Genomic DNA, 26,958 nt, shown 5'->3' on the forward strand with positions numbered 1-26,958 from the left:
AAATGCCTGGAAATGAGATTCTTCAAAAGGAAGAAAATCATTCTTGAACTTCCTCAGCTTAAACTTTAAGATGTTGTTAGGTTTGAAATGTTGATTTCGTCTAGAACCCTGTTTCAGATCCAAGTAGCCTCACTGAATAACAATCCTTATTCAAAACTTTCAGAATGGTTGCAGTCAACCATGAACCATACTAAAAAACCTCATCAACAAATCCTTATCTGATAACCTTTTGGGTTACCCACTCGAAAACAACTTCCTCTTCTGTATATTCAAACTTCAAAAGGTAAATGTGGCCATTACCAGAAACGATTACATCACATTTCCATGAATTTGGCAACTTAGTTTCACTCTTAACCTCCACTTTGGAACCCAAATGAAACTGCACAAGTTAAAAATAGACAAAAGATCAGTTTAGTCTGCATGCATATGTGATAATGTGTCAAATCAAATTCAACTTACTAAAACAAGCAAACATGATGAACAAGAAAGCTGATCGAGTAAAGAAGCTATAAGTTCATAATAAGAAACATTCGATCAAAGGAAGATTCAATTAAACTACATTTATGTTGAAAAGCTCAAATCTCTTAGGCTCACATGGTAAATAGAAAGCAAACCTTTATTTTTTTTTATCAAATAATGATTAATTTCTATTCTTCTACACATTTCAAGAGATAGTAACCAGAAAACATTATTGAAACTTTAATGTGAGGTTTTAGATTGATTATTAAGCGTTTCAAGAAAATCACGTAGCAAATCTCTTAATAGACATCTTACAAATATGAGTACTAACAAGGACCATAAAATAATTTTCTTGACATTGAAGTTTCTTTTGTTCTTCATTAGTTTTCAAAAAAAAAAAAAAAATAAGATTTGAGAGTGAATCTAAGTGATGAAATATTTTAGAAGTTTAAAGGTGGAAAGATATTGTGAAGGTTTGTTTGCAAAATAGATTTAATAAGTACCTCATTTTCGACTTAGTTAATGATATTATTTTTCCATCTAGCTAATTTTGACATTATCCTATCTTTTTAAGTGTCATAACATTTCTAGTTTAGAAGTTCCCTAATATAAAAGAATACCTAAATATTTACCTGGTATCGAGTTAACTTTGAGCTCAATGTCAATTGGTTGTCTTGGAGAGTTCTTCGAGAAAGTCATGGAAGACGTGTGTATATCTATTTTCTGACCTGAGACATACGAGAATTTATGAATGAGGTCAGATAAACCATTAGTAATCAAGTTAAATAAGTAGGGAAAAGGGATCTCCTTACTTGAGCCATCTCGAAGGTGAGAATTTGGTCACGACTCGACATTGGAGGCACACATTATACAAAATAGAAGACACACCAGCCATAAGAAGGTCAACAATTTTAAGATGAAATCCAAGTTTGGTTAACATAGCTCTAAGAAAGACTCATTCAACAAGATCATGTGTTTATTCCATGTCAATTTTTTTAGCACAATCAAATTTCTCAATTTTTTTGCGATTTTTAAAATTATGAAACATTTCTTGGAAAAAAAAATATTATCATGGATTTGTCTCTCTTTAATGAAAGCTCATTGTTCATCCCTCACAATGTGTTTTAAATGTTTGAAGTCTAAGAACCAAGTTTTGTTGGAAATAACTTTTTATGTAAAATTACAAAAAACCAATATGGTGAAATTGACTAACCTGTTCAGGACTTTGTATCTTCGAAATCAGGACTACTTTTTTTCCATTAAGATGAGGAAAGTTATTCGATAAAAAGAAATCGGTGCAAAGTAGGATTGAAGAGATCGGTTTCAATAATATTTATCAATAAGTTGGTTATACTAGGAGGGTGTAAGACTCAAGTGTCAAATTGATCCTTAAGTCTCAAAATCTTAATATTTTTCCTTCTATTAATTCATGGAAACATTTATTATTGATATAGTGGTGTTTAAAACAAAATGGATTGTTTGAAAATTTTCCTTGATGAACAAATTAATAATCATGTGGAATGATCTAAGTAGTTTAGGCATATTTTGGATGGTTGGTTGTGGAAACATTTTGTACATTTCTTAATTGCAAGGGTTCTATTATGTTTTGTCCTTACCCAAAGTTTTTTGGAAAACCATTAGAGCCATGATCTAGAAATTGATAAAGATTAATAAAATCTAAATTAAACAAGGATATAAGTACGGATGACTACAGGGAAGTCAAGACTTTTTGGAGATTGAGATAAGATAAGAGAGCAATAGATAAAAAGAATAACCTTAACAATATCTTTCGAGCTCGGCTAAGCTCGTTTAGTATATATTTGAGCTCACCACTCGTTTCGTTTTTATAGTTGAGTTCACGAGCCGCTCGTGCTCGACCCGTTTAGAAAACTCAAAGTGTTAAATTTATAAATTCAACAATGAAATGAATAAAAATAGAGTTAAAACCTTAGTGAGATGTAACTTTGGACACCATGACTAGATAAATATTAGATCTTGACTAATCAGATCTTTCTATTATTCAGGAAAAAAAAAACTTGATAAATTATATATTTATTGATCCTAAGTTTTATTATAGGTTATTATTATATTAATATGGAAAATTATGTAATAATATTAATTATTTTAAAATATATATTTATAAATTACTTAAATATTGTTTTAATAATTTACTAATTATATTTAAACGATATTATAAACGAACGTAAGCCTATAAACGAACACGAACATGTTCGTGAGCCCATAATCGAGTCTATAAACGAATATGTTCAAGAATTTACGAGCCAAATATCGAAAAGTTCAAATTCAACTCGTTTAAATTTTCGAGCTTTTAAACGAGCCTGAGCTCGGCTCGTTAAGACTAACGAATGAGATCGAACGAGCCTTTTGTCGAGCCGAGATTCGAATAGCTCGCGAACATGTATGTTCATCTACATTCCTATTCAAGGTTATTGACTTGGTATTTGCATGGATCATTGGGAAGAGGGTTTATTACCGCATTAATGACAGAAAACAACTATGGAATTGGCATATTTGATGCAGTTATTGGTGAATTAATTAGAAACGGGAGATTGAGTTATTGATGGAGGTAGTAATTATTTCTTTATTGACAGTAATTACACTCGATTTCTGGAAAAGTACCATGTCATTGTGATCTCAACTACGACCTAAATAGGTTTAGGGTTTTCATTAGGGTTGATATATTTACTTACACATTATAACATTGTGTCCTAACCGACCACAAGAAAAACAAAGATCGCTTAGTCGTTCATATGTGAATTGGAACCGTCGATTTTGTAGATTTTTTTCTAGCAAGGATTAACCTATGGTAATAGTAGTACGATATTAATAACAACTCGACATTTAATGAAATAATAAAGAAATTTTATTAAGTTGTTACAGAAAAGTTTTAGATCAAAAAGTTGGGTTAAACGTTGTATGATTGAGTGATTTGTTAGACATGCAATACATCATCGAGCCACTCCTCCAACATGAGACTGCCTTCAACCGTTGAACTCGAGTATTTGAGAATCATTTCCTTATCGGATAGATGTGCAAACTTCATTTTAAAGATGTTGGAAGCTCTTAGGGCGCCATCGACCTCCTAAGCAGTTTTGTACATAATGTTTATGGACTATTTTCGTAGTCAAGATTTTAACTAGGATTTTTAAATCATGATCAAAAACTTCAACCAAAGACATGACAACTACAAGTAATGAGACATTGGAAACTATATCAATATTACTTAACAAAAAAGAAAGAAATATAATACCTGAAAAAATGATAATTCTATCATTTTCCCAAGATTCCATTCAAATTCTCTTAAATTTAATTCAATTAATAGATTAGTCTTTTAATACAAATAACACTGTTTATAATAAGTCAACTAAAAACAAACTTTTTTTCATTACTCTTGGTACAATATAATTGTTAGTAAAAAGAAACCTATAATCTAAAAGAGTGAACAAAATTTAAATCTTCCACTTAGAACCAAATGGTGGTCCATCTTCCTCAAGAAGGCGTTCTTGCTCAATCTCATTTCTACGATTCTCGAAACATAATGGAGACAGTTGCGGTCAAACTGCATAACCAAAATGGAAATTTTAAAGATCCTAGAAGAGAATTAGATTAACAATCTTCCAGCAAAACAAAAGGATTTTCACAAACCTCAAAATCCTGCGAGAAGTTGAAGTGGGATATCAATCTTCCTCTAGAGAATAAACTATGGTTTAGAAAAGAAAAAAATATATACGGCGAGAGGAACTGAATCCCTCCAAAACCGGATGCAAGTTGACAACCTGAAAAGACCATTTATGATGATCAACATAAAGAAGAGAGATTTTGAAGAATTTACTTTGGGTTTATATATAACTCCCTTGGGATAAAGTATCTGAACCGTCAATCCTTCGATTCTTCTTCTTTATCTTTTTGTTTTTACCTGGATATCGAAGAGAAGAGATAAATCTGTTTATGTTAGAATAAATCACTAGAATTATAGTTTCAATGAAGAAAAAAGTATAACTTGTCTTTGTTTGGCTTAATTCTAAATAACCTACGATCCAATCAACAATCAGACTTATATATGGATACCTTAAATGTCCTTTTTAAGGTCAAACAAGGTTTATTTGAAAATAACAACTTGGTTATTCAAATAACCTTAGATCAAACAAGGAATATATGTTTCTCATAATCAAATCATAATCAAAACTGTTTCTAACAATACAATCAAATTGAAAGCAAATTCTGCAATAATCAAACTGTTTCTTTCAAAATCACATCTACTTAAAATTCCAACCATCAAGATCAACAAGCTAGTTTTCAACATCAACAGAGCTCTTTCTCAAACTTCACTTCATTACTATTGTCTCCTTTTAATCAGGAGCATAAACCATTTCATATAACATTTCAAATCATTTAATTCCGTTGAAATCAATTCACTCATTTAACTATTCAATTTATCTCAATCACCATGTCTCTCAAAGTATATTTTAATCCAAAAGTATTTCACCCAGTTAGAAAATCATCTCAAGGATCTGATAAAGAGATCAAATTTCAATTTATCATAAACAGAAACATCAGCTAAGAACATCTAGACGATAATAATAAGAGACGAAAGGTATTTTGTTCCCTAAACTTTCATGTAATCCAAAATTTCTGATTTTTTGTACCGGTGTTTTCAACTACTATGAGATGGCCTAATAACATATGTAAAGGAAATGTCCTAATAACATAGGTAAATGCGATAAAAATCTAAATCAAGAGTTGTTATTCAAAATACAATATATAGTGAATGGTTGAATTAAGGAAAAAGAACTTGTAATTTTGAAATGTTATTGTATCTACACAAATATATTTTCCCGTGATTTTGATTATTAAGAAGTATTTGCCGTAGTTAAAAGTTAGGTTAAAACAACAATAAGTTCTCTCATTTATACAAAAATCAGACTTTGCAATATAGACATATACAACAGTAGGAAGCAAAATCCAACTCAGATGAATGTTCATCGATGAAAATTCTCATTATATTAGATTATGATTAAGATAATTATAAAGGATTTTTTATTTTATTTTAGGATGTAATAAAGCGTTCTTAGTGGAAATCGAACACGAGACATTTGGTCTCTTAGGCAAGAGCCTTGTCATTTCAGCTACCATAATAATAAAAGATTGTGATACGTAAGAACAAAAAACCTTGCATGAGAAATCCTCACATCTTCCTGTCATCAATTCAAAGTTAGCAAAAACGCCTGGAAATGAGATTCTTATAAAAGAACAAAAAGAGGAAGTAAAAACTGGAATATACCAATTGGCAGCCAATGGAAGCCGGCAAAAAGCATGGCCCCCTGAAAATGCAGGCCATTTCAACATTAACACCAACGACAGAACACGCTAAAATGTTTCATAAAATGTAATTAAATTTCCATACATGAGAAAAATCCTTATAAACCTTGTGTTTATTACAAATCTTCAATTACAAAGTATTAATCCATTAAATGCATTTGCAGCCACATTCGACTTTAGTATCCTATCATATCGAAAGAATCTTAATACTATTCTGTCTAAGCTACCGACTCACTGTCTCTTTCAGACGACAATAAGTTTCTCAACTCCACTAAATGTTCATCGTCTGATATATGGAGTGTACTACGGAGATTTGTTAACATCACTTCTTGTTCCCAACTTAATAGCCCCGAAGCAAATAAGGCCACTAGAGTGGAGCGATAAGCATACTTCTCTAATGAACGAACCTTAGCACCAATTTTTTTTTCATTATAATTTATCACCCTATTTTTTGTATTACCACTAATAACGACACTACAACTACCCACAGAACATGCATCATCGTTATCATCATAATCGTTAAAGGAAGAATAATGCTTGCCTTTTTCACCCTGTTTTTCTTTTGGGTATAAAACACCATCATCTACCTTTCTTCGAAACCTCTCATTATCTTCAAAAGGAATAAAATCTTTCTTGATCTGCTTCAGCTTAAACTTTAATATGTTACGAACACCGTTAGGTTTGAAATGTTGATTTCGTCTAGAACCCTGTTTCAGAAGTGAAGCAAAATTAGAAAAGAAACCAGATAGGCAAAAACAAAAAGATATATGGAAAATATTGTGTACCTGTCCAACACTAAACCATTTTTCGTGTTGCCATGATAATCGAACCCTAATTCTCGACTTATGTATTTTCAATTCCTTGGAAGATCCAAGCAGTCTCACTGAATAACAACCCTTATTCAAAACTTTCAGAACGACTGCAGTCAACCAAGAACCATGATCGAAAACCTCCAAAACATCGCCAGCAACAAATCGAATATCTTCAACTGATGAGGGGGGAGGACAAGGTCTGATAGCATTCCAAGACACTCTCTCTAAAACAGCCTCCTCTTTTTTCGATTCAAACTTCACAAGGCAACTGTGGTCACTACCAGAGATGAATTCAGCACATTGCCATGAAATTAGCATACTCTTATCACTCCTAACCTCCACTTTGCAACCCTTTTTGTATCTCATAATTGAATGTAACTGCAGAAGTTAAAAATATTCAATTAAGACTATCTTTCTCAATCTCAAATCACAAATAAATAGAAAGAAGATCAGTTTGCCTATGTGATGATAATCTGTAAAATCAAATTCTCGTCACTAATAATCAAACTTAAAATAACTCCAAGAACGACGATCAAGCAAAAAAGACGAGAAACGTTCTAAATTATCTAGTAAACACGATCGATCAAAAGAAAATTCAATTAATGGAATCGAACTTCAAAAATTGAATTCTCGGAATGAATTCCTCGTCAAAACCCTAGACAAGAACACATTAAACATAAAGGAATTTGAGTAAAAAGAAATCGAACTTCACCTTTTGGATGCCAGAGATTGTTAATTGAATCTGCCACTTGATGAAAGGATTTGGATTATGAAAGCTTAGATTTTTAGGGTTTGAAGAGAGAAAATAGTTTGGAGAATAAATTTATATAATAATATTTGTGTGTTGAGGGCTTTGATGGAATTTCATCAAAAAATTTCAGGTTTGGTTAATTTTTTTATTAATAAAAATGTAATTTTTTAAAAATAATTAATTTTTCACTTAAAATCTGAGCTTTAAAAATATATTTAATTAAAATATATTTTCAAAATCATTTAAACCTACAAATCTTTTAAATAAATTTAAAAAAATATTTTATTTTTGAACCTCTATATTTGACTGAGTTTAATTTGAAAAAAAAATGGTTGATAAATTCTTGAAAATAATTTTTATTTTTTTAAATAACTTAATTTAATATATATTCATAAATTTATTGATATTTTTAATACAAATTCAGACTCAATTCTCCACTACATGTTTTATTCTAATCATGTTTTAATGGTTAAATCAGGCTTACATTTTTTTTCTAATAAAACTTTAATTCATAAATAATCTTAACATAATTATCTAAAGTATCCTTAAGAGTAATCTTTATTCTTGATCTACTCTCAAAAATGTTGGCTTTAACTAGCACAATAGGCAAAAGGTGAATACAATTTCTTTTTATTTCTTTTTATCAAAATAACTTTATTATCTTACTAACAATTTTTAGCATTTTTAGTGGGAGTAAATTCAATTATACTAGGTTGGTATTATTCAATTAAGATAATATATTCGGTAGATTTGATATATCAATTTAAATATCTGATTAATTCATATTTGACAAGTTTTAAATTAATTTAAAAACTATTAACTAAACAAAATTAATTAGAAAACATCAATATAATAACAATTTTAGACAATAAATTTTATTAAACTAAAATTTAAAATCTAGGTATATTTATAAAATTTCTTAGTATTAATTAATATAGTATTTGAATAAACCATATATACGGTTATATTAGTCGGTTATCTCAATCAAGATCATATAACCCGCTAAGATTAGGTCGGTATAGCGATTTAACGGTATATCTGTTTACAAAAAAACCTAATAAAAATCTCAAATAATTGATGATCAAACAAGCTCATATAAGGTAGTTTTAAGTTGTTTGCTTTAACCCTTTAATATTTTGACATGGGTGAAAATATCTTTTTTTTAATGTACATGAAGATTGTATAATGATTTAAATATGATTAAAAATAAATTACACTCTTTCAAATGAAGTAAATATCTCAAACTTGTTCTTTAAATAGATTATTACTTGTTCTTTAAATAGATTATTATTACATAAGAAATGGAAGATTACTATTTTGGGTCAGCCAATGTATTTTCTCTTGCGCGCTAATTTTACAAATGAGTATTTAAATGTCTCGCAAAAGTAAGTAAATAAATCCGAAGTAGAAGGTTATTAAGTGTCTCTCAAAAAGTAAGTAAATAAATCCGAGGTGGAAGGTTAATTGAGAGTAAGTATGTACGCCGAAAGAGGAAGGTGGTCTGGACAAAGTATTAAGAACTGGGTTGAGTGGAATAAAATCCTCTTCTTTTTTTTTCACATTTGGGTCCTTGAGAAGGAGTAAGATTCATTATGGATGAGATGAGTCCATTTAAGGTTCATGAGAGAGGAAGTTAGTGTCTAGATGTGCAGAATGAAGCAGGATATGCCTTTGTCTCTTAAGAAGATCTTACATTTAAAACGAGGTTGCTCGTATGATACATATTAGGTTTGGTGATGGTATACTTTGATTTGGCGTTCCTCTTTGTTCGAAAATATTTCTATCATTTTTATGGAGGAATTTGGGAGAATTCGAATTAGAAGGGATTGTATGCTGACTACTGTTCGTGATGTTGCTGATGGATATTTGTTAAAATAAGTATATAATGTATGTAAATATGGGAATGCCCATGATAATTGAGTCTGTAAATATGGGAATGCCCATATATATAGAGTTGTATTTTATAAATTATATTGATAGATGTATTACAATAAGTTTAGACATAACTTTAGTCTAAACTTAATATATAAGTATTATTAAGATACTTAGATTGATAGATAGATAAAGAATAAGGACTAATACTGACTTTATTCATTAATCAATAAAACGGGAGATGACCCTTATGCGTCATCACTTTTTTCTGATAACTCTATCTTCTTGTTTTCTCTTGCTCTTCATCTCAAAACCTAGTTGTTCTGTTTTCTTGATATGGTATCAGAGCAAGGTTCAAGAACAAGGTGAATAATCTACTAGAGACGGAAAAGTAATTCAAAGGGTATCAAAATGAAGTTTGGAAATTCTTCTACCGAGAAGTCGCTGATTAAAGACAGAGAAAGAATGACACAACTAACGGACAATCCTCTATATGTATCTGCACACGACAATCCTAGTATGTCCATTGTCAATACTCTATTCAATGGAAATAACTATATCAGTTGGAGTCGAAGTGTGCATATCGCACTCATGGCTAAGTCAAAACAAGGGTTTATAGACGGGTCAATTCCTTACCCAAAAAATATTGATGCTCAAGTTTATTGGGTTAAAGCAGATTCACTCGTTAGATCTTGGATCTTGAATTCTTTGATTGCTGAAGAGAAAGAAAATTTTAAGGAATCAAGAAACGTTATCAAGTCAATAAACGAGTAATCATCCTTCCAAATTCAGAAAAAGATTAGTTCGATGAAGCAGGGACCATGAATAATTGAACCTTATTATTCCAATATGAATCGATTATGGGATGAGTTCAGAGCATTAAACCCACACCAAGATGTGACTGTAAGCTTAGGATTCATAAGTGCTGTAAAATTCCAGAAGAAGTTGAAGAAGCTGATGTTAAGAGAAGATTGAGCCAATTCTTAATAGGTTTAAATGATTCTTATGACTTTGTAAGGAATCAAATTCTTGTGTCTGAATTAGAGCCAGATCTTGATAGAGCATATGCATCTATTATATCGGTCCAAAAGCAAAAGGAAATCAGTCATGTTGGAGAGGAGATTATAGAACATTCTGCAATGGTGTTCAATTCAGGAGGAGGAAATGGTCGAGGAAAGATCGGTACAGAAAATAAAACCACTAAAGGGGGAAGCTCAAAAGGAAATCTCTACTGTAAATTTTGTCGAGGAAATGGACATCTACAAGAGGGATGTTTCAAAATCATTGGGTACCCTGACTGGTGGAAAGGGAACAAAGATGGAAAGAAGATGAAAAACCACATTAGCATGCGTCTACTCCCCTCAACTATTTCAGAAGTATAACAACTCTCAGCCGGAAAATACTCAAAAAGCCATCTCTATGTTGAGTGCTCTACTGCAACAAATGAAGCAGAATAACTCTTTTTCTTCTGAAACATTAACTAGCAAAAATGTTGCAGGTCAGTTTTGTTCTAATATTTTTTGTGAAATCCATAATTGTTCAAAATCAAACAAATACAACGATTTAAAATTCAAAGAACAATTATGGATTATTGACACTAGTGCTAGTAATCATGTGTGTTTTGAAAAACAAAATATGTTTAAAGTTAAAACATTGGTTGAACCAGTCTATGTATACCTTTCAAACAAAACAAAAGTATATGTTAATTTCATGGGTAAAGTGAAACTGACAAACAAAATTATTATTAAAAATGTTTTCCTAATTCCTGAATTTGAGTATAATTTGATTTATGTTTCAAAATTGTTAAAACCAAACAAAATAAAATATTTTTTTGATTCTTCATATTGCAAAATGCAGGACCATAATTTTGGTGATATCTTAGCTATTGGTTATATTTCGAATTCACTATATATTTTGGATACTAGAAATTCATCTCTTTATAGTAAGAACAATATTGTTTTGAATAAGACGAGCAGTTCAATTTGTACAAATGTTGTTGATTTTGAATTTTTGCATTTTAAATTTGGACATCCTTCTGATTGTGTATTGAAACAAATTTACCCTAATTACATTTCAAAAACAAAACACTGTGAAGTGTGTAACAAATCTAAAATGCATAGACTGCCTTTTCCAATTAGTAAAACCAATAGCTCAAAATGTTTTGAATTGATTAATGTTGATGTTTGGGGTCCTTATAGAGAACAATATTTCATTAATTGTCCATTTATGCTTACTATAGTCGATGATTTTAGTAAACGTTCTTGGACATTTCTAATTGAAAGTAAAGAACTTGTTTTTTATAAGATTATTGAGTTTTATGAAATGGTTAAAACTCAATATGATGCAAATATCAAAATAATCCGAACAGATAATGGTACATAATTTGTTAATTCAAAGTGTAAATCTTTTTTTCAAATTAAAAGGGATTTTGCATCAAACGACTTGTGTCTATACCCCACAACAAAATGGGGTTGTAGAAAGAAAACATAGACACTTGCTACAAGTTACAAGGTCTTTAATGTTTCAATCCTTTTTACCAATAAAATTTTGGACATTTTCCATTCTTATGGCCACACATCTTATTAATAGACTGCCATCTCAAAATTTAGGTTGGAAATGTCCATTTGAAATTTTATAAAACAAAAAACCAATTTTAGAAGACATAAAGACATTTGGATGTCTTTGTTATAACTCAAATAACAAACCAAATAAAACCAAGTTTGATATTAGGGGAATAAAATCAATTTTCTTAGGATATCAAATTGGTCAAAAGACATATAAATTGTATGACTTTGAAAATAATAAAAATTTTATATCTAGAGATGTAAAATTTTATGAAAATATCTTTCCATTTGATAAAAAGAAATATCAATTGAAAGATATTCAACATAATATTTCTGTTGAAGTAAAAAATAACTTTTGTGATGATTTTGAAGAATGTTATCCTAATCAAAATAGTCCAAAAACTAAAGTTTTAACTGAAATTTTTTCACAAGATAACTTGACACAAAATGAACAACAACCAAACAATTTTAACTTAGATCAAACTGAAGAAGAATCATTAAATTTTGATGATACTACTTCAGATAATTTTCAAAAACCATTAAGAAAAAGTGATAGAATTAAAGGAAAGCCAACATGGACAAAGGACTATATTATTAACATTAATAAAAGCCATTATGTTCCAAAAACTTTTCCTTTCTAAAATCACTTAAATGATTCAAATAAGGAGTCATTCTTAATGAACATTACAAAAACAAATGAACCTCATTCATACAAAGAAGCTTGTATGAATGATGGTTGGAAAAATGCCATAGAACAAGAATTAAAAGCCTTAGAAGATAATAAACCTGGAAAATGGTTGATCTTTCAAAAGGAGAAAAAACCATAGGTTATAGATGGATATTCAAAACTAAAATTAATTCTGATGGTACAATTGAAAAATTAAAAGCAAGACTGGTTGCAAAGAGATATAATCAAAGGAAAGGAATAGATTATACAAATAGTTTTGCTCCTGTAGTTAAAACTGTTACTATCAGACTAATTTTAGCTTTTACTGCTGCAAATAATTGGCATATACATTAAGTAGATGTCAGTCAATAATGCATTTCTTCATGGTACAATTGATGAAAATATTTATATGACAATACCTGAAGGTTACTCTAAGTCTGAAAATGGAAAAGTGTGTAAACTTTTAAAAAGTTTGTATGGTATTAAACAATCATCTAGACAATGGAATACTAAATTTACAAACAAACTAATTTCTTTTAGTTTTAAATAGTCTCCACATGATAATTGTCTGTTTGTTTATCATAAAGAAGATAAAATCGTTGTTTTACTTGTATATGTTGATGATATGCTTATTTCAGGAAATGATCTAGTTGAAATTTCTAGAAATAAAATTTTTTTGGATGACTGTTTTTCTATTAAGGACTTAGATGAAGCAAAATATTTTCTTGGCCTGGAAATTAGTAGAAATAAAACAGGTATTTGTGTTAATCAACATAAATACATTATTGATATTTTAACTGAGACAGGTTTACTTAGTTCCAAGCTAGAAAAAACTCATATGTCTAAAGGACTTAGATTAGAATAAACTGGTTATGATCTTTTAAAAGATTCTGAAAAATACATAAGGCTTATTGGTAGGCTTATTTATCTAAATTTCACTAGACCAGATATTGCCTTTTCTGTTCAACAACTTAGTCAATACATTCATCAACCAAATGTACTCCAATGGTAATCAGCTCTAAGAGTTCTGCGATACCTTAAAGGTAATTTATCACTTGGTCTTTTTTATCCCTACAAAACTAACAAAATCATCCAGTGTTACACAGATGCAGATTGGGAAAATTGCTCAGATAGTCGTAGGTCTTTAACAGGTTTCTGTATTAAATTGGGAGATTCAATTATATCTTGAAAAACAAATAAACAAACAACTGTTTCGAGATCAAGTGCTGAAGCAGAATTTCGCAGTCTTGCATCCTCGGTATGTGAACTTCTTTGGATTTCATATATTCTAACTGATTTAAAAGAATCTGCGCAGTTGCCTATTATTGTATGGTGTGATAATCAAGCGGCAATACATATAACCGAAAATCCAGTTTTCACGAGAGGACGAAACATCTAGAAATAGATTGTTATATTACTAGAGACAAGTTCAAAGAAGGTTTCATTGTCCCGAAACACATTTATACACACTTACAAATTGCAGATTTTTTTACAAAAGCTTTGGAGATAAAACAATTTCAGAACTTGTTGTCCAAGTTGAACCTCAAGGATGTTCACTTTGAGGAGAGAATGTTAAAATAAGTATATAATGTATGTGAACATGGGAATGCCCATGATGATTGAGTCTGTAAATATGGGAATGTCCATATATATATATATAGTTGTATTTTATAAATTATATTGATAGAATGTATTACAATAAGTTTAGACATAACTTTAGTCTAAACTTAATATATAAGTATTATTAAGATACTTAGATTGATAGATAGATAAAGAATAAGGACTAATACTGACTTTATTCATTAATCAATAAAACGGGAGATGATCCCTTATGCGTCATCACTTTTTTCTGATAACTCTATCTTCTTATTTTCTCTAGCTCTTCATCTCAAAACCTAAATGTTCTGTTTTCTTGATAATATTGAAATTCCCTTAAGAGGCGAATAAGGAAATTCCTGAAGGTGTTAGAATTCTAAATTTGATTCAAAGTATCCAGTTTAATGATGTTGCTGATTCACATGTTTGGAAATCTGAAAATGATGGCAAGTTTGTTTCGAATATGGTTTGGGATATCATTCGTTCTAGAGGGTAGCTTGTTGGAATAATGTGGTGTGGTCTTCCAAAGTTATTCCAAGGTATCAGTTTATCATTTGGCTTACATATCGGGGAAGATTGATTATTCGTGATCGTCTTAAAAGTCAATGAGCATTCCAGATTCTAGTTGTCTTCTATAGGTGAGAAATGAGAAAAATATTGATCATCTATTTAAAGAATTCCTTTTCTATCCAAATTATGGGGTAATTTTTTACTTCACATGATATCCTTAATTTCTCAGTTTTATAGAATGAGATTAAAGCTTTAGCAAATACTAAGGCGAGAGGTGATTGCTTCAACTCAAGTGTTTTTAAATTATTTTTTGGCGTTATCATATATCATGTTTGGGCTAGAAAAAATGCAAGAGCATTTACGGGAATTCGAAGGATGGTTGATCAAGTTTGGAATGATGTTGTTATTTATGACAATTATTTTATCCGTACATGGAGATGTATTCTCATAAACAAACAAAATTGGGTCCTTAGTGGGAGTTGGAGTATCCCCTTTCATGAAATCACAATCTTTTCAACTTTTAAGGCATTTTAGATTGTTAAACTTTTAATGTTTCTATTCTTGTATTTTCTTTGTGCTTAAACTCTTCATTTGTGTTGCATTTGTTTTCCGATTAAATCAAGGCAAATGGTTGTTTTTCTTTGATCAAAACTTATTTTTTATTTATGATTTTTTTTGGAAAACGGTTAAAAAAATTTCATTAAAATCTCAAAAGTGTGAGGGTCAGAAATTAAATCTAGACAAACCCTAGCTATGATTAAGGATGACAACCAAAAGGTCCTAAAAAAACTGATTAGTAGCATTCATACATTCTAAAAAAAACATAGATTACAAATAGAAAAACTATATTCAAACCTAACTATCCCAGCCTGAGATTTTCGCATGCCATTTATCTTTATTGAGAGATTTTCTTCCCCCTCCTCTTCCTCTTTCTCTTTCCCTTTCTTTGACGATGTAAGAAGATTGTATTGAAGAGGATGATGAGTATTGTTATTTCTCATTTTGAATTCTCTCTTTGTACGACTTCATTCTGATTTGATAGAAAGAATTATTTCTGAGAATTTCAGGGCTTTTACCTTTGTTATCTTCAACTTGAATTTCTATGTTTTTGTCTTTCTAATCTTCGGCTTCAGCTTCAGACTCCACATCGGTTTTGGAATCTTCTTCATCCACTTTTGAATTCTCTGTTTCAGCTTTAAAATTCTGGGTGTGTTCCTCTTGAGTTTCCTCAAAAACAACTTGAGGTTCATCTTCCATTTCCATCCTGATCCTTCACATTACAGAAAATTTTCTTTTCCTCTTCACCTTGATTTCTTTTACTTTATTTCCTTCACTGTTTTCCTTTTTCCTAGAATCCTTATTGCTTTCCTCTACAACTGTTTGATCTTTAAGTTTGGCCTCCTCTGTTTCCTTCTTTTTATTTTCCGCTTCCTGACTTTTCTGGTTTTTCTGCTCTTCTTTTTTAACTTTATCACATTTATTGTGCAGGAAAGTATTACAGAAAGCACACCTCTTTGGTTTCCTTTCATAAGAGATCTCTATGACATTATGCTTTCCTTTTCTATCAATAATTGTCATTTTCATTGGCAGGACACTCCTAGAATGCACTTCAATGCTAATTCTAGCAAATGACAAGTGCTCTCCTCCTTCAGTTATTGGGTCCATATATAATGGTTTCCCAATTGTACTTGCAAACTGACTAATTGCTTCAACATTGTACATGTGAGCTGGAATGTTCCAAAGCTTGAACCAAATCTGGCCTGTTTCTTTTGGTTTGCTTTGTAGATTCATCTTTTCTGACCACTTTTCCAGCTTCATGCAATTTGATCCTATGTAAGTATTCCCTTTCTCCAAGATTTCTTTAAGATTTGAGCCCCTTTTGAACTGCAGGAAATAGAGATCATGTATATTTGCAAAAACTTTTTTAAGCCCCTTTTCTCCCCACTGTTTAATTAGAGTCTCTTTAGTAGTTGAGAATGATACTCTGTTTTTCCCAATGAAGTTTTCAACCACTACAAACTCATAATCTTTAATACATTTCTCCTTTACTTTAGAAGATAGTTTGAATTCAAAAGGAGAGTTGAGTACCTCTACCTTTGTTTGAATATCCTCAAAGTAGATTTTTCCTTTGTAGACATGATCTTCAGATTTATTTTTTACTTTATTCTTCCATACCTCATTGACTTTTCATGTTGAATTACTCCTGATAGTGTAGATCTTAGTTTTGGGAGCCTTCATCAACTCCTTCATTGTATCAACTGACCATTTAACTATTTCCTCATATTCTGTTTTCTTCAATAAATTTCAGTCCTGGAGATAATGAATATTGAGTTGGACTGTTATTTGATGAACTTTCTCTTTACTGATTGTAATTTTACCCTTCTTAGCATGCATTAGGAGTTTGGTAATCTGGTTGTAAGACCAAACAAGTTGGCTCTTTCATTATAACCAATATTCCAAATTACTTCTTTCTTCTCTTGTTTTCCTGCAGCATTTTATTCAGAATTTTTGACTGCAATTGGTTCTTTACCTTTGTTGCATTCCTGTTTTTTTCCTAAATTATTTCTTCAGCAATCATATCAATTTTCTTTTCAGCTACCTCCCTTAAACTTTCCATCACAAATTCTTTGACTTCCTTATACTCATTGTTTTTCTTTCTTCCCATTTTAATGAAGAACATAACAAAGCAATTGAGAAGAGCAATTACAGAATATGATATACTAGAAACACTAGCTATACAGAACATGGTAAACCAGAAACCCTAACCTTCCAACCAAGATTTGTAGATGAATGACCGACCTAGCAATTAAAGCCTATACCGTGTCGTTCGTGTCTATTGAGTCGATTGTGCCAATTGTGCCGATTTTGCGCACGTTTGACGATCGACACTGAGCAACTGATAACATGAACACAATAAGACAACCGCGACCTTGATACCGTGCAAATCGTGTCGATCATGACGTTCGTGCCGATCGTGACGTTCGTGTCGATCGTGTCGTCCGTGCCTATCGTGTCGTTCATGCCGATCGTGTTATTCGTGATGAGAGAATTTGTTGCGGGAATTTTGGCCGAAAACCTATAATCTCCAGAGTTCAATTCTAATTTTCTTTTAGATCAAAATATTTCTAGCATGCTAAGACATTGAAATGTTTTCTCTTTTCCATTTATGGATTTTTAATGTGACGTTAAGTTGTTGTTTTCCATAAACTAAATGTCATGTGAACAAACATTATGTGTTGGTGAGACATTAATAGTTTTAATATGGGATATTGCTACAATTTATTCGCTAAAATCACTCCATATAATTTTTATTTGGAGAACTTTAAGAGTCAAGGATTCCATCTAATATTTGGTTTTTTGGATGGAGCGTTATTTACGGTGAAATTTTTACGGATGATATGTGCATAAAAAAAATGTTATATTATGTAGAGACAGATCTATGTTAGGGCATCACCTTAGCAAAAAATAATAATTTTTACACTACAAATGTGACATTACCCCTTAATTTCTTAATTTTATTTCAATTTAATTCACTATTTATTTATCTAGTTATTAAAAAATAGGCAAAACATACATTAATTAACTTGTTTTATCAATAATTTTCTCGTTATTTTCTTAAGCCCGTCCCAAAAAAAAATTTAAGCCCATTCCAACACAAATTTTAGAACAAGAAAAACCGAAATATCCCTACTCTTGAAGAAAAAATCCTATAAACTTTCCACCAAAATATCATTCAAGTCCATGATATTATGGTTAGTCGTATGTGTCATAAAGAGATTGAATCGATAAACTTACTTTTGAATTGTTGAGAGATGACTAGTATTTGAAATCTTTTGTGGAGTACTACTATGATACATTGGGTGTTACCAGAGTCTTTGGGTAGTTGTTAATAAATTTGAATTGATGTTGCTGATATGACAGACTTACATATTTGAGTTATAATCCCAATTACTTTTTTGGTAAACTATCTGATTGGAAAGAAATCATCGAACTTTCAATGATTGTAGTCATCCGATACGTATCATTAATAATGTTATTATTACGACGATTTCTGATATTTGTCCAAAAAGCCGATAAAATTCGTCAGGGAGTTGATCGTTTTTTTCAAAACTTACGAGCTTAATAACTTATCAGTAACGTTTTTTTATGTCATGTTTTATTTATGTGTTTAAATTTTTTTTTATCATTTTTAATATAAATGAATTTAAAATAAAAATTGTTTTGAGTTTTATATTAATTAGTTAATTGAATTATAATTTATAAAACTCAAGCCGTGATATGTGTTAAATAATTTTTATTTTTATTTTTATATTTGTTCCATATTTATTTATATCATACCAAAATTTAAATTAATGTTATAAGTTTTTTTTTTCTTATATAGATTATGGGTTTATATATAATCTATAAGCCATAACTTAATAATTCCCTTAATTGGTTTATATAGATTATTAACAACAAATAACTTGATATAATTCGTACTTAAGTAACTAAACATTTTAAGTTCAATTTCAGACATAAAAAAACAAAACAAAAATCCAATAATATATATATTATATTATATTGGAAGACTATCTCAATAAAATATTAAAATACATTCTTATATTTTGTTTAAAAAAATATAGTTTTTCAATAGATATATTAATACTCTCTTTTCATTCAATTTTTTATAATAACAATTTATTTAATAATTTCCTTAGTAGAGTTTCAATACTCCATAAAGTAATATATTATTTTATAAACTTTATCAATATTAATTAATAACAAAAAAAAAAAAAAAATGTAGTACCTGAAAAAAATGATAATTCTATTATTTTCCCAAGATTCCATTAAAATTCTCTTAAATTTGATTTCAATTAATAGATTAGTCTTTTAATACAAATAACAATGTTTATATTAAGTCAACTAAAAACAAACTTTTTTTTCTTTACTCTTGGTACAATATAATTGTTAGTAAAAAGAAACCTATAATCTAAAATAGTGAGCATTTAAATCTTCTAGTTAGAACCAAATGGTGGTCCATCTCCCTCAAAAAGGTATTCTTGTTCAAACCTCGATACGATGATTCTCGAAACATAATGGGACAATCAAGGTCAAACTGCATAACCAAAATGAAAATTTTAAAGATCATAGAAGAATCAAATTAACAATCTTCCAGCAAAAAAGAAAAGCTTTTCACAAATGGGATGGTAACAGCTTACTCTAGAGAATGAGCTCTCATTTAAACTTAATCCCTGCAAAATCGAATGAAAGTTAGCAACCTGAAAAAAGCATTTCTGATGATCAATATAAAGAATAGAGATTTTGAAGGAGGGAACTGTCCATGTCAAACAAGGAGGGAACCGCGTCCGCATTAGTCGAAGTGGTAGAATACCCGAGTAAAAGGGATAACTTCTGCACCTGCACCTCTCGGATAAGATTCGGTATCTGAATCGGCTTTTGGAGAGGAAAGAGGCGGCTACTCTCCTAACCCAGACAGCCCAAGGGAAAGCCTCATCTTTCGATCCTTCAAAGAAGATTCTTCTTCTTCTTTATCTTTTAGTTTTACCTGGATATAGAAGAGAAGAGACGAATCTGATTATGTTCGAAGAATTATAGTCTCAATAAAGAAAAAAATACAAGGCCTTGTTCGGATTAATTCAAAATAACCTACTATCCAATCAACAATCGACTTATACTAAATGTCCTTTTACATCAAACAAGGTTTATTTGAAAATAACGAATTGATTATTCAAATAACCCTAGATCAAACCAGGCCTATATGTTTCTCATAATCAAAACTATTTCTAACAGCAACATCAAATCCAAAGCAAGTTCTGCAAACTGTTCCTTTCTAAATCACATCTACTTAAAATTCTAACCATCAAGATCAACAAGCTAGTTTTCAACATTCAACAAGGATGATCCCCATTTAGAACAGAGCTCTTTCTGAAACTTTACTTCATTACTATTTTCTCCTTTTTATCAGCAGCATAAACCAATTCATATAGCATTGAAATCAATTCATTCACTATTTAACTATTCAAATTATCTAGATTTTCACAATATTTACAAAAACAAAAATCTCAATAAACATGTCTCTCAAAGTATATTTTAATCCAAAAGTATTTCACCCAGATAGAAAATCACCTCAAGGATCTGATAAAGAGATCAAATTTCGATTAATCAAAAACTGAAACATCAGCTAAGATCATCTAGATGTTAATAATAAGAGATGAAAGGAATTTTGTTCCCTGAACTTTCATGTCAGTCGGATTTCAAACCTTGTAGTCTCATCTTTGTATAATCCATTCTGATTTTTTGTAACAGTGTTTTCAGCTAGGCCTAATAACATAGTTTTTTTTTTTAAAAAAGGTCAACTTTCATTAGATAAAAGAGCGCAATAAGTGTTCAATGGTAGACCTAATAACATAGGTAAATGCATTAAAAATCAAAATCAAGAGTTGTTATTCAAAATACAATATATAGTGAAAGGTTGAATTAAGGGAAAATAAATTATAATTTTAAATATTATTGTATCTATACAAATATATATTCCCGTGATTTTGATTATTAAGAAGTATTCGCCGTCGTTAAAAGTTAGGTTAAAACAACAATAAGTTCTCTCATTTATACACGGTAAACAAAAATCAAACTTTGCAATATAGACATATACGATAGCAGGAAGCAAAATCCAACTCAATGAATGTTCATCAATGCAAATTCTCATTATATTAGATTATGATTGAGACTCCCACTTCAACTTAAGGCGTTCTTAGTGGAAATCGAACCCGAGACCTTTAGTCTCTTAGGCAAGACTCTTGTCATGTGAGCTACCATAATAATAAAAGAATGTGATTCGTAAGAAAAAAAACCTTGTATGAGAAATCCTCACATCTTCCTGTCATCAATTCAAAGTTAGCAAAAACACCTGGAAATAAGATTCTTATAGAAGAACAAAAAAAGGAAGTAAAAACTGGAATATACCAATTGGAAGCCAATGGAAGCCGGCAAAAAGCATGGCCCCCTGAAAATGCAGGCCATTTCAACATTAACATCAACGACAGAACAACACAACACGCTAAAATGTTTCATAAAATGTAATTAAATTTCCATACATAAGAAAAATCCTTATAAACCTTGTGTTTATTACAAATGTTCAATTACAAAGTATTAATCCATTAAATGCAATTGCAGCCACATTCGACTTTAGTATCCTATCATATTGAAAGAATCTTAATACTATTCTGTCTAAGCTACCGACTCAGTGTCTTTTTCAGACGACAATAAATTTCTCAACTCCACTAAATGTTCATCGTCTGATATATGGAGTGTACTACGGAGATTTGTTAACATCACTTCTTGTTCCCAACTTAATGGCCCCGAAGCAAATAAGGCCACTAGAGTGGAGCGATAAGCATACTTCTCTAATGAACGAACCTTAGCACCAATATTTTTTTCATTATAATTTATCACCCCATTTTTTGTATTACCACTAATAACGACACTACAACTACCCACAGAACATGCATCATCGTTATCATCATAATCGTTAAAGGAAGAATAATGCTTGCCTTTTTCACCCGGTTTTTCTTTTGGGTAAAAATCACCATCATCTACCTTTCTTCGATACCTCTCATTATCTTCAAAAGGAATAAAATCTTTCTTGATCTGCCTCAGCTTAAACTTTAATATGTTACGAACACCGTTAGGTTTGAAATGTTGATTTCGTCTAGAACCCTGTTTCAGAAGTGAAGCAAAATTAGAAAAGAAACCAGATAGGCAAAAACAAAAAGATATATGGAAAATGTTGTGTACCTGTCCAACACTAAGCCATTTTTCGTGTTGCCATGATAATCGAAGCCTAATTCTCGACTTATGGATTTTCAATTCCTTGGAAGATCCAAGCAGTCTCACCGAATAACAACCCTTATTCAAAACTTTCAGAACGACTGCAGTCAACCAAGAACCATGATCGAAAACCTCCAAAACATCGCCAGAAACAAACTGAAGGTCGATATCTTCAACTGATGAGGGGGGACAAGGTCTGATATCATTCCAAGACACTCTCTCGAAAACAGCCTCCTCTTTTTTCGATTCAAACTTCACAAGGCAACTGTGGTCACTACCAGAGATGAATTCAGCACATTGCCATGAAATTAGCATAGTCTTATAACTCCTAACCTCCACTTTGCAACCCTTTTTGTATCTCATAATTGAATGTAACTGCAGAAGTTAAAAATATTCAGTTAAGACTATCTTTCTCAATCTCAAATCACAAATCAATAGAAAGAAGATCAGTTTGCCTATGTGATGATAATCTGTAAAATCAAATTCTCGTCACTAACAAGCAAATTTAAAAAAAAAACTCCAACAGATGATTAACAAGAACGACGATCAAGCAAAGAAGACGAGAAAGTTCTAAATTATCTAGTAAATCACGATCGATCAAAGGAAAATTCAATTAATGGAATCGAACTTCAAAAATTGAATTCTCGGAATGAATTCCTCGTCAAAACCCTAGAAAAAAACACATTAAAGATAAAGAATTTGAGTAAAGAGAAATCGAACTTCACCTTTTGGATGCCAGAGATTGTTAATTGAATCTGCCACTTGATGAAAGGATTTGGATTATGAAAGCTTAGATTTTTAGGGTTTCAAGAGAGGAATTGGTTTGGAGAATAAAATTTATATTAATATATACAGAGTGCTTTCATGGAATTTCACCCAACATTTTGGGAAATTTGACGAAATGACCTTACAAACTGAAGTATTTGACCTGGTGGAAAAATGATAATTTTATTGCGCTCGTGGTAATTTTATTTTTTTTGGACGATTTTGCCCTTGTCGCGAAACGCTAAGTCACTTAGCGTTTCGCGAAGTGACGACATGTGAAATGTCCAAATTGCCCTTACTATTTAATATAACCTGGTGTACTTTTTTTTCATTTTTTTCTTCTCCTTCTCTCTCTTCCCGCTCTTCTCCTCCTTCTCTCTAAACTCCGGCGGCGGCGGCGGCGATCTCGTCGGAGAAGTTCGTTCGAAATCCACTATGAGCTCGACGACGTGCACGAGCACTGTTCCAATAGGTACGTCTATTTGAAGCATGTTTTATTGATGTTCGTTTTCTGAGATTGATTAGGGTTTACTTCCCGTTTCGCTAAGTGCCTTAAGATTCGCGAAGGACTTCTCGTTTCGCTAAGTGCCTTACGATTCGCGAAGGCCTTCCCGTTTCGCTAAGTTCATAGCGATTCGCGAAGTCTTAATTATCCGTTTCTTAATCAAATCATGTTTTTATATTGCAGCTGAAGTTTTCGTTTTCTATAATGGAGAGTGGAAACTTGATGCTGATGGAATACTGTTTTTTGATGCATCTTCAATCAAAACATTTGATCTACCCCAAAATACTCGTTATGCTGAATTACTTGATATACTCTACGATAGACTTAATCTCCAGATATCAGCATACGATTTAGTGCTCCAAGTGAAGTATGATATTCCGAATATCAGAAATCCAAAACCTGTTTTTATTGATAATGATGGGGATTTGAACACATATCTATCACGCTTGATTTTGGGTCGAACAGTGTCACCATTGTGTGTATCTGTAGTGGAGAAGTCAGCGTTTACTAAAGAAAAGATACCACTACTTACATACCCAACTCAAGAAAGTATACTACCACCACAACTTACTCAGAAATTTGTTCCACCTGTTGTACCCTTGGAATTCTTTGTTGAAAGTCAAAATGAAGCCGGAGAAACCTCTTTGCCTCACATCCCACTTACTCAGGACTTGCATGTTAATAGTGGTGAAAAAGCATCAATACCTATACATCCAAGTGCAAGAAGATCATCATTGGGTACACCAACTAGTGCAAGAAAGGCATCAAATGGTACACCAACAAGTGCAAGAAGATCATCAATGGGTACACCATCTAGTGCAAGACGATCTTCAATGGGTACACCATCGACAGACCCGACAGACACATCACCGCCAGACCCCACATTTGCGATGGCATTAACTAGTGAAACCGTATTGGAAGTTGGTTCGTTCTTTGAAAATAAAAAAGAACTTCAACTTGCTCTATATAAATATGCGATGGCCAATCATTTTGAATTCAAAGTGGAGAAGTCAAGAAAAAATCTTTGGGAACTCAAATGTTTGGATGAGACATGCAAGTGGAGTTTGCGGGCTGTGAAAGGTAAGTTTTCTGAGATGTTTGAGATCCGGACATTTGAGCATCAACACTCATGCTCAACTTTGTCGAGGCCGAAGAAAAAAATGCAAACACCAGCATGGGTTATTGGGCAGTGCGTGAAGAGCAAGTACATGGACCATCATCATAACCACTTGCCTAAGAAAATAATTGAAGACATGCAGACAACTTATGGGATATTTTTGACTTATAATAAGGCATGGAGGGCAAGGGAAAATGCTTTAATAGCGGTGCGAGGGACGGTAGAGGATTCTTATGGAATACTTCCATCATACCTTTACATGTTGGAGAAGTGTAATCCTGGTACCATAACCGACATACAGACAGACGAGCTCGGTCACTTCAAGTATATGTTCATGTCCCTAGGCCTCTCAATTAGGGGTTTCAAGTCCTTTTGCCGTCCTGTATTATGTGTTGATGCTAGTTTTCTTAAGCACAAGGTGGGTGGTCAATTATTGGTGGCTATTGCATTGGATGCGAATGAGCAACTATATCCTGTCGCATTCGGCGTTGTTGATTCAGAGAATAATAACTCCTGGACTTATTTCATGCAAAAACTGAGAGACGCAATTTGATTAGTTGATGATCTCGTCTTCGTATCCGACAGACACCCAAGCATCGCTAATGCCTTGTGTGCTGTTTTCCCAGAAGCAGACCACGGTGCGTGCACATATCACATAAAGATGAATATTGTGGCCAAATTCAAAAGTGATAAGTGTCATGCGGAGTTTGATTCGGCTTCAAGGGCATACACTGTCCACGAATTTAATCGTTGGTTTCAGAAAATCAAGGTTAAAGATCACCGGATTGCTGCCTATTTGGAAGAAATTGAGTTCCCAAGATGGAGTAGAGCATTTTTTCCCGGTAAGCGATACAATCAACTGACAAGCAATTATGCTGAGAGTTTCAATAGTCAGAGCAGGGAAGCCAGAAAGTATCCCATTTCAGAAATGGCTGAGTATTTAAGATTCACAATACAACAATGGTTTAACGATAGAAGAGAAAGAGCGTCTAATCACGAAGAAGTTTTATCTCCAAATTATGAGAAGGTGTTACGTGAGGGATTCGAGAAGGCCAGATTCTATACAGTCCAATCCCTTAACCGATTCGAGTTTTATGTGCATGACAATCAGTCCCATTTCAAAGTCAATTTGAAAGACATGAACTGCACTTGTAGAGTATTCGAAGTTTCGGGACTTCCTTGTACGCATGCAATGGCTGCTGCCCGTAGTCGGAATTTGGTTTCTTATGACTTCTGTTCAAGGTATTAATATCTAGCTCACGTGTTCATTCTGTTTAACCAATTAATAATTCTGTTGTGTTACACAGGTATTACACAACTGAGTGTTGGATAAATTCATATGCCGAGACATGTTATCCTCCCGGTGATGAAGAAAATTGGGATGTTCCCGAACATATCAAGCAACGTTCGTGTCTTAAACCAAATGTGAAGGTTAAGAAAGGCAGACCACAAACAAAGCGTAGGTCATCCCAGGGTGAGGTCCGTAAGATCCCGAGACGATGCAGCTCATGTGGTGGGCTTGGACATAATAGGGCAACATGCAAAGCAGTTATGCCTGCACCATCTACTGCACGAGCTTCATCATCTAAGCAGCATGACTCATCATCTAAGCAGCATGACTCATCATCTCAACAATATGAACCTTTAGCTTGATAGATACTATGTTGTAATATATGTTGTTAATTGAACTGGTATGGTACTGGTATGTTGTTAATTCAGGTTTAATGTGTTAATTCAGGTTTAATGTTTATGTTGTATGTTCTAGTAGTAGTATATGAGTAGGGAAACGATGAGTATTAATTTATCGAAACGGGAGGAACTTAGCGGATCGGGAGGGACTTAGCGAATCGAAAAGTGCTAACTTAGCGAAACGGAAGGGACTTAGCGAATCGAAAAGTGCTAACTTAGCGAAACGGAAGGGACTTAGCGAATCGAAAAGTGCTACCTTAGCGAAACGAAGGGTACTTGGCGAAACGAAAAGTGCTAACTTAGCGAAACGAAGGGTACTTGGCGAAACGAAGGCTACTAACTTATCTTTTTTGTAGGTTGAAGGGTCAATTTACAATACATCAATTTACACAAAATAATTTACAATACATCATCCAACTTCCAAAATATTCATCAAGGTTTACAAGACATCAAAATAAGTTATCACTTTTACACAAAATAATGT

The 26,958-nt window shown here is 31.9% G+C and overlaps 2 protein-coding genes across 3 annotated transcripts; both read right to left on the bottom strand.

The window, feature by feature from the left end:
- Nucleotides 1-4,402: 4,402 nt before the first annotated feature.
- LOC124928678 lies at nucleotides 4,403-7,412 on the bottom strand. The gene is made up of 4 exons (XM_047468929.1): nucleotides 7,324-7,412; nucleotides 6,585-6,989; nucleotides 6,341-6,506; nucleotides 4,403-5,801 (listed from the first exon to the last, which is right to left on the bottom strand). The coding sequence occupies exons 2-4, from the start codon at nucleotides 6,975-6,977 to the stop codon at nucleotides 5,518-5,520; spliced, it is 843 nt and encodes a 280-aa protein (XP_047324885.1). The 5' UTR covers nucleotides 6,978-6,989; nucleotides 7,324-7,412; the 3' UTR covers nucleotides 4,403-5,517.
- Nucleotides 7,413-19,346: 11,934 nt separating this feature from the next.
- On the bottom strand, nucleotides 19,347-23,220 carry LOC124928676. 2 transcript variants are annotated; one of them, XM_047468928.1, is made up of 5 exons: nucleotides 23,124-23,220; nucleotides 22,366-22,773; nucleotides 22,122-22,287; nucleotides 21,423-21,574; nucleotides 19,347-20,116 (listed from the first exon to the last, which is right to left on the bottom strand). In XM_047468928.1, exons 2-5 carry the CDS (start codon nucleotides 22,759-22,761, stop codon nucleotides 20,027-20,029), a joined length of 804 nt encoding a protein of 267 aa, XP_047324884.1. In that variant the 5' UTR covers nucleotides 22,762-22,773; nucleotides 23,124-23,220; the 3' UTR covers nucleotides 19,347-20,026. The 2 variants fall into 2 exon arrangements, with proteins under 2 accessions (XP_047324884.1, XP_047324883.1); XM_047468927.1 differs by lacking the exons at nucleotides 19,347-20,116; nucleotides 21,423-21,574 and having other exon boundaries at nucleotides 21,650-22,287.
- Nucleotides 23,221-26,958: the final 3,738 nt, after the last annotated feature.

Source organism: Impatiens glandulifera, chromosome 3, assembly GCF_907164915.1.
Source record: "Impatiens glandulifera chromosome 3, dImpGla2.1, whole genome shotgun sequence".
Classification (NCBI taxonomy): Eukaryota; Viridiplantae; Streptophyta; class Magnoliopsida; order Ericales; family Balsaminaceae; genus Impatiens; species Impatiens glandulifera.